The 9,305-nt window shown below is 32.5% G+C and overlaps 1 protein-coding gene across 1 annotated transcript; it reads left to right on the forward strand.

Annotated features, from left to right (window-relative positions):
• Nucleotides 1–3,720: 3,720 nt before the first annotated feature.
• On the forward strand, nucleotides 3,721–6,204 carry LOC120281352 (auxin-responsive protein IAA26-like). The gene is given in 8 exon segments (XM_039288197.1): nucleotides 3,721–4,214; nucleotides 4,407–4,720; nucleotides 4,802–4,922; nucleotides 5,130–5,389; nucleotides 5,462–5,517; nucleotides 5,520–5,599; nucleotides 5,683–5,746; nucleotides 5,836–6,204. Coding segments are annotated over 7 exon segments (906 nt in total). The 5' UTR covers nucleotides 3,721–4,214; nucleotides 4,407–4,446; the 3' UTR covers nucleotides 5,887–6,204.
• The last annotated feature ends 3,101 nt before the right edge of the window (nucleotides 6,205–9,305 follow it).

A 9,305-nucleotide genomic window follows, 5' to 3' on the forward strand; every position in this document is an offset into this window, starting at 1 on the left:
TGTTTTGTTTTTTTTTATTTGTAAGCAATATCTTCAACTTCAACTATGTCTGTGGGTGGCATAACAATAACAAATAAATTACATACCAAACATGCTCTAATAAATTGCAGTACAAAACACAAATATAGGAAAGTGTATAGTTACAGAGCATGAAGAACTAATTATTAAGAATATACTGGTAATGAAGTGGTTGGGTTGTGTTGTGCCTTTGTTCAGGTGAGTACAATCATGGCACCAACTCTTGTGAACTTGTTATAGAGCTCTGAGACAAAACCAGTCAAGCAAGAACCACTGGTCTCACTCACCCAGTCTCATCATGCAGAAATCTGTGACATTTTGCTGGAGAACACAACTCCATGTCCTTCTTTGATTTAACAGCCAATAAATAAATAAATAAATAATCATAATTAGGTTTTATGTTTATTTATTAATTTATCTTTGTTATATTTCTACTCAAAATTAGTTGACTTCTCTCATCTCTGTGATTTATAATGTTTTTTTTTTCTTCTTGGAATATATGAACAAGTCATGTATTCACCTACACTAGTGAGAAGCCGAACTCAGGACTTGTTCTAAATACAAGGGACTAGATGTCACTAGGCTATGAGTGATTTAGCTTTAATTTATAATGTGATTGAAGTTATTCAGAAACAAAAATTGAATTAAGAAAAAATTTAAGAGAGAAGAGTGCTTTAATTTATAAAGGGGACAATATGGCACTAGCTTATGAGTGCTTTAATTCATACAGGGGACTAGATGTCAATAGACTATGAGTTTTTTTTTATTCAATAATTTGTTTTCTTGTAATGACAATTTCAATAGTAACAAAGGTTGGGTTGAGAAAAAACATTAAGAGAGAAGAGTGATAAAGTAAAGGAATGCTTCAAAAAAAATTGATAGAAGAGAAAAATTAAAAAAAAAAATGGACATTTTAAATATTTTTAGTTTAATGCTATAAAATTAATATACTAATAATTTGAATTTTCCTCAATAACTAACTTGATTTACCAAATAACCAAAAAAAAATTTACATTTTCAACTAAAAATTGGAGTTCTCACTCCCGGTCAGCCAAACACCTCTATAATAAAAACATTAAAATTTCAATTAAAAATTTTTAAACATGAAATATTTCTGTGTGGCAGTCGGGAGATGGACCTAATTATATGCTTCTTACTTGGATATTTATAATTTCGGAGATTACAAAAGCTACATTGGAGAAGTCGACATTGGCGATAATAAGAAGTTAGATCTTTGTGGGCAATCTGGAGCTAGAGGACAGTATGGCTAGCTTGTATAGTGGCCCCTAATGCCACCCCACCAGGAGGAACTTCGTCCCATTAATAAAGCTTTTTCGGAGTTCTTTTGTGCCTGTTGTTCAATCTTGTAATTGGTGTTTTGATCACACCCTTTAATGGGCATTGTTAGCGCACTTGTTACTTTTTTGAGTATTCGTGATCTCATCTTTGTCTTTTACTTGTTATACTCTTAGCTGCAAGTCTATCAAAGTAGTCTGTTTGTCTTTTCATCATCTTAGTTTGAGTCTTCCCTTTATCATGTCTGTGTTTTTAATTTTCAATAAACTGTGGTTTATCCCCTTTTTTTTTTTCATTAGCTTTGTTTAAAATTCTAGAGAGAAGAAACCATTAGTAGTCCAATAATAACTCACCACAAAATGTGAAATGGGATGAGGACTCAAAACCTTACTCTAACGGTATTGTTATTGAGTATTTTTTCTGCATTGTGCATTAGAGCCCCAGTATAATTCATCAGTATTGTATGTGTGGGTCTCTCGTGGAAAAAACAATATTTTCTCCTTTCCAAGATTATATACTAAGAGGGAATTCATCTTTAAAGACAGTTAAAATATTATAACTGGTGCATCCTCGCAATTATTTATTTCTTTAATTGCAGTTGTTGTTTTTGTCAAACAAATAAAATAAAATAAAAATCCAAGGGAGTTTTATGTACGCAAGAAGAAGTCAAACAAATTGGAAAATAACATGGAGATACGTGGAAAAAAACACTTTATCATCATCATTATTATTATTAATATTTAATGGTTTTGCTTTGGTATTTGATAAGTTTGTAAGGTAATGCTTTTGTTATAGAGCTTATAAATATATAATGTACTAGTAGTGCACTATGTAGGCCATATCTCCGGCCACGCGCCGCCCAAGCATCTTGTTCCTGCTGCTCCTCAAGATTATGGACCACCATCCCAACAATTCTCACATACAATGAACATGAATCCCTCCCTTCTTCTTATCTCTTCATTATCATGACAATGACTTTTTATAATCACTCTTTAATTTTTCTTTCTTTCTTTCTTTTATTTTTTATTTGTTAATAGTTAAATTAAGATTATTATTAGTCTATCAAACTAATTAAAAAAATATCTGTTTTGATTTTTTTTCATATTATATATATATATATATATGCAAGCTATAATTTTTCTTGATTTATATTTGATTTGATGCAAAATTATTGATTTGCTACTATTCTCACATATATGTACATATATATTTGTTTTATAAAATTTAAATAAAATCACGTGTTAGACCGTGCATAAACGTACAATTAATACTTTTATACATTTGTACTTTTAATTTGAAATATCTTATAAAAAATTTGGTGTCAATAAATTAAAAATTGACTCTTCTATGAAATTTTATTAAATTTATGAAAATTTAAATCGTGAAATAATATTATGATATGACAAGTGCACATATAAATCTAATTGACCCAAACTTTAATATCTTTAATAATAATTTGAATAAGATAATATGAGAAATTATCTATTATGGTTTCACTACCTATAATGAACTTAAAATGTTTTCATAAAATATTATTTTATTTAGCATGCAAACAAATTCTTCAGAAAGCAAAATCATCATTTGTTGAAAATAATAAATACCACATGTCAATAAAATTAATGTTATATCTCATTGAAATTATCTTGTGAAGCATTTTAAATTTTATTATCACTCTTTTATTTTTCCCACTTGCAATATATTTTGGTTTCTAAATCCAAAAATATATTTTATTTTAATGCTTGTCAAAACAACATGTTTACTTCAGTTGTACTCAATACCTCAACTAACTAAATAAAAAAAAAATTAAAATACACAAATTCCCTCATTAATAGAAAACAGAAACTTTGACGAAAACAAAATTTAACACCAAGTATCATTTAATAAAAAACTAAAACTTTGTTGTGAAAAAACACCAACCGTAACTAGTTGAAATAGTAGAGACTTTGATAAATTAAACAAGTGATTCAAATCTAAATTTTCATGTGTAAAAAAAAAAACACTCTAACCAGAAAAGATTTAAATTTTGTGTTATATATGGTGATTCTCCCCGGCAATTCTAATTTAAGTTTTTTATCTTATTTGGGCAAATGCTTGACCCCCAGAAAGATTTTCGTGTTTTTTTTTCTAAACCATTGGTCACTTTATATGACCTTCGAAGAACTTTTTTTCAAAATTTTTGTATATCACCTCGAATAAATTTAGAGACCGTTAAATTTTTTTTTTTTAAAAAAAAAACTAGTGTTCAAAAACCAAAAAATAAAAAAATAAAATAAAGAAATATCATTGCATGACAACTAAACCAAAAAAGGGCAATTACTTAGGAGAGGATTAGTCTAAGATAATCCAGATCATTGCTTTTCAAGGACACACACTTGTTTCAATAAAGAGCAGTTGGAAGGAGGGAAAGAACTCCCATCTCTTTCAACCAACCCCTCTCTGTCTCTGTATCTGTCTCTCTCTTACTCTGTTTCTTCGTTTACTGTGCTCTCTTCTTTGCACGCCTCCTCTCCATTTCATCTACAATCCTTTTGCGTGCCTAATGCTCTATTTCCCTTTTGCTCTGCCTTGGAATCTCTCCTCTTTCTCTCCCATCCCATGTCCTTTCTCTTTCCTTCTCCCTTTTATGACTCACAAAATACATAATTCACAAAAACAGAGGTTGTATCAGTGGGAACAGAGCATTTGAGGGAACAGAAAACCATTTGGACTTTGGGACTTTTGGACTTGAGTCACAGGAGGAGCAAAGCAGTGGATTTTCATTCTTCAAGGGAATCAAAAGGAACTGATCTTTTGCTTTGCTCTCTGTTACTGTTTTGCTGTTGCTGTTGTTGTTGTTGTTCTTGTTGTTTTTGGATGACTCTTGTTTTTTTCCCAGCCTTTGGTTCAAGCAAAAGTTAAAGGTTCTTTACTTTCCTCTCTTTTTTTCTCCAGACTTCTCTTTGTCCCCAAAAGGGTCTTATGATCTTATCATTTATTATTTATTATTATTATTATTATTATTATTGCTGTTGTTGTTGTTATTGTTATTGTCACTTCTCTCTTGCTTTTTTGTTTTGATTCCTTCTCATCTCTCTATCTGTCTCTATTTAAAGCCTTGCCAGCTTGTTAGCATTGTTTTGAGCTCAAAGAAAGATGGAAGAAGAGTTGAAGCCTAAGCTTTTGGATTTGATACCAAAAGAGAGGGAGTGGATAGTTACTAGAGGTGTGAGAGTGAATGGACTTGGTGATGAAGTTGAGAAGAGGCTAGAGCTCAGGCTTGGCCTTCCTGGAGGTGAAGAAGCAGCCTCTGCTCTAACTCTTGCCTACTTCTCAACTCCACCTAATAATAACAACAACAACATCATGCCAAACTCTTGTGCTGGAACTGCAGGAAGATTCATGACTATAGTTCAATCAAAACCAGAAGGTTAGAACAAAAAGAAAATCACCATGTTTTATTATATATATATAACAAGTATTCATTGTTATTTTGTTTCTAAATTTTCAGGATTATTAAATGGAAAGGAAGAACAGCAGCAGCAGCAGCAGCAGCAGCAGCAGCAGAAACAAGAGAAGAAGCCTACTTTTTCATCTGCTGTTTCTGGGAATGCAAACAGTTCACAGACTAGGTACTACTTTCAAGAGTTCAAAGAAGAACTCATGATTTTCAAAAGCCAGTATGTTTACTGTTTACTGTTTACTGTTCATATGATCTTGTAGTGTTACTTGCTGTGTTTTTAGTATTAAAACATGAACACAAGATAAACAGACTATATATTTCTAGTATTTAGACTGTATTATGATATTCTATTTTATGCTTTTTTTGTGAATTGTAGAACTAGTAATGTTCCGATAGTAGGCTGGCCTCCAATCCGGTCTTTCCGAAAAAAACTTGCTAGCACCTCAAAACCATCTATCGAACAACAAAACGACGGAACCGAGGATGTAAACAAGATTGAAACCAGCAAGAAAGGCTTGTTTGTGAAGATCAACATGGATGGAATTCCAATTGGAAGAAAAGTGGACTTGAATGCTTATGATAACTATGAAGAACTCTCTTTAGCTGTAGACAACCTTTTCAGAGGTCTTCTTTCTGGTATAAATTCATATTCATTGTAAATTTTCTTTGATAAATTTACTTGAATACTAATAACTTCTTTTCATTCAGCACAAAGAGATCTGAAAACAGTGGAAGAGAAACTAGTGCTAACTGGTTTTATTAGATGGGAGTCAGTGAATACACACTAGTTTGCTAGAAGACACTGGAAGGAGATAGGATGCTTGTTGGTGATGATGTTCCATGGAAGTAAGCTTTAAAAACTAGGGAAAACATTACATGATTAATATGGAAATAAATCTGATATATATATTCTTTGGAAAAAAATGCAGCATGTTTGTATCAACAGCAAAACGGTTGAGAGTTCTAAAGACATCTGATCTATCTGGATTATCAGTAAGAACTAAGACATATAGTTACACTTGAAATTATTAAAAGAAAGTTTTTGGTTGTTAGATTGATTATGTTCATACTATTTGTTTCAGTTGGGAGTTATGAGCAGGAAAAGAACAGCACCTGAAAGCTGCACAAGATGAGAAGAACACTTTGCTGCTGCTGCTGCTGCTGCTGTTGTTATTGTTGTGGTTGTTGTTTATTATGTCTAACACTTTGTTGTTGTGAGTTTAAAATCTTGAGCTCTTTATATCTTGTTTCTGAGGGGTTGTTAGTGAGGGAAGGGAACATCAGATCAGCATGTAAATTTGCAAGCAAATAGATTAATGTTCAAATCCAGGATTCTAGCAAGCATTATCCAGCATCAGATCCCTTTTGATTTGTTTTATGTCTCTAAAGAAGCATAAATTTGTACTTTTTTAAGTGATCAATCCTGTTTGTGCATGTGAGATGGTTCTTCATTGAGAATCTTTCAGCTATAAAGAATGTTTCAGTGTCTCACTCTTTATCATAATTTATATATATCATGTCTATTCTTCACTCTCTCTCTCTCTCATATATATATATTAATATATGTGCATGTGATGCTTATCCTTTTTATTAGTGATTTAAAAAACACTTTGGAACCTATACTGAAAGAGAATCTCTAAGTGCATGCTAACATCATGGTTTAGAATTGGTTTAAGTTTAATGGAATGAAATAAAATTTTCAAAGATGGTTAGATGGTCATAGTTTGTGAAAAGAAGCAGGCAGCCAAACATAACCAGTTGATGTTTCAGTTTACCAAACTTTGGGCCCAAAAAGTCTGAGTATCCGACATGATTTAAGAGTGTTTAAAAAATAAAAATAAAAATAAAGAGAGAATGTTGACATGTACTTCTTAATCTATCAAATATAGCTTTATACTACTAAATTAGAAATGATTTCTTTATATTACAATAATATTTAAAATAAGTTCATAAATCAGAGATTATATAAGCTGCAATACAAAGTGAGGGGCATACTTGAAGGTTTTATGAGGTAAATGTGGTTTCTTTTCATCTAATCCATTTATGTGCATGAATGCCTGTCTTTTTCACTGCTTCAAATAAAGTTTTTATTGTTAGGAGTAATTAATAATAACTAATGAGTCTTATACATTGGTTAATTTAAAAATATATATAGATTTAAATATATAAATCTCAATTTTCTCTAACAAAAGCTCACTTGGTTTACTTGCCATAGATTATTACGTATTAAAAAGTGTATTATTGTCATGTAATAGCCATACGATTAATTTAAAATCATGAATCTAGAGTATATAAAATTGAGTTTCTCATTCCTATCACTCAGCGTTTAAATTGAGTTAAATCCAAATATGTTTGATTTGTATCTAATAATACTAGTATTAAAAAGAAAAAGGAGAAAAGCATGATTTCATGAATGGAAATGTAAATGAATTTAAAAGTGCAAAAAGAAAGACGCGTTTATAGTAACTCCAAAGAGTTTTAAAGATTAAAAGAGATGAGAGTGTTTCATCATAAGACGCAAAAGAATATTTGCTAGAGCTTTGTGGGTTTTAGTGCCTTCAGCTTGCTTTTTGCCTAACACTGCCTCCTCTCTCTCTCAGTATTTTAAGTGCTAAACCTATAAAATCTTGCTCTCTTTGCGTAATTATATTTGACAAACTTTTACTCAAAAATATAGGTAAATTAAATCAATACTATGGTACCTGATAGCCCTTTTTATATAAATTATTTTCTAAAGCTTTCGCGAATCATTTCCTCACCAATAGCTAAACAGATGCAAAAGAAATCTAGGACAACATTGATCAAAATAATTTCGAATTTATATATATATATATATATATATGTTTAAAATTTAAGAAATTAGCTGTCTTCCCTCAAAGTCTAACGCATGGGTGAGATTTCAACTTTCAGGTTTCTTAACCAGCCAAAGGTAGGAGTATTTTCAGCCATAAATGGAAAAATTCTACCAAACAACAGAAAGACAATTTTGTGTGGTAGAAACGTGAAATTCTCTAGACAAAATTTGACCCAGAAACACAAAAGGAATTGGTTAGAGACAACACAGATGCTAGAGATTAGTTATTCCATTGAGAAAACAAACCAAGAAAAGATTCCAAATCGTAGCCCATTTTGGGTACCAAATGCATACCAAACTTTCCTATTCTATAAGAAAACATCAAGAAAAGAGACACTTACTAGTCATATTCCCTTTTATTTTCTACTTCTTTTAAAAATCAGTTACATGATTAAATGATGACAAATTTTAATGCCCAATTAACTTTTGAGGAAAATATATATACGCATTTGGGGCTGTCCAACAACATCATGCATACATATGCTCAAACAAACATTAAGGCTTGACAAAGTGTATTTACCATGCTGCGAAAGTAAGTTCCGATGTATTCTTAGTGTTTCAAGCTTTCTGAATCCAATCAGCAAAAGCTGGAAAAATTAGCATACCGAGCAAGCATTCTCTAGGCACTCTACATAGGATTAACGACTAGTGTGTGTCTCACAACACAGAAGTCGTAACATTATTAGAAGCTCTCCTAATTTTCATATAGAACATAAATTTATAGCAATGTAATATAGCGCATGAGAAAACACTCTTAAATTTTCTTAGCACTCAAAGTTTCGCATGAGTGTGAGCGAAACGGTAATAATTCACCAGGCGGCCATGCCACTTCTTGCGTCCTGCTGGGACAAGGAAAGATCACATTCAGCTGCTCATGTAAATTGTCTAAATTCAAAAGATCAGAGGATTTCACTGCCAAGCATCACACAGGTATTCATACAGTGCCAAAAAGCATTTGCGTGCACCATGTGAGGGGAGAAACAGCCTGAGTTTCGAGAAAGTTGTACTGCGATTGACTTAGGAACTTTAGGAACGGCACTTTGTGTAGCAGCGAATCCAGCATGTCATTATGCGCTTTGCCATCGAGATAAGTCGACCTCGCTTAGTTTCCTCCACCTCCTGTGGCAAACAAGAGACTTGAGGTTAAGAAAAAGTTCTTGGATCTGAGATACCTTACTTTTCTACTGGCGGAACATGGTGTCAGCATTTAGCCTCATGATTGAGGATTGCGCAGCAACAATTGAGAGAGAATTCCTGCCAATAAATGGAACTGCTCAGAGAATAATAGTCAGCACCTTCCTGCCGCCTCTTTGTTTTCCCTAAACGCCTGTGGTTTCCCATTCGTGAGCAAGTCCCAGCATTCCTTTCTGCCTCAATCGCCGAAGTTGGGCACTAAATTGTCAGCGAAAGTTTGTTGCCCAATAAGGTCCATACAAAACGCACTACTAAAAGTCTCCTCTCTAGTTTTAAAGTGATCCCAGTCTCGTATGTGTAGAAGAGTAAAATGTGCTCTAATGCATTTGAGCTGTGATAGCCTGCTAGGCGTCAATTAGAGTTCTTCTAAGGCCTTGCATACCTTATATGGGCACTGGCTACAGTAAACTCTCGCACAATTAGTGCAGGAAATCTCATATTTTACATATTAGAATTCGTCATCATGGGAACAATGCTTATTACAGATCATTGTTATCCCACTGC

This window comes from Dioscorea cayenensis, chromosome 17, assembly GCF_009730915.1.
Source record: "Dioscorea cayenensis subsp. rotundata cultivar TDr96_F1 chromosome 17, TDr96_F1_v2_PseudoChromosome.rev07_lg8_w22 25.fasta, whole genome shotgun sequence".
In the NCBI taxonomy this organism is placed as follows: Eukaryota; Viridiplantae; Streptophyta; class Magnoliopsida; order Dioscoreales; family Dioscoreaceae; genus Dioscorea; species Dioscorea cayenensis.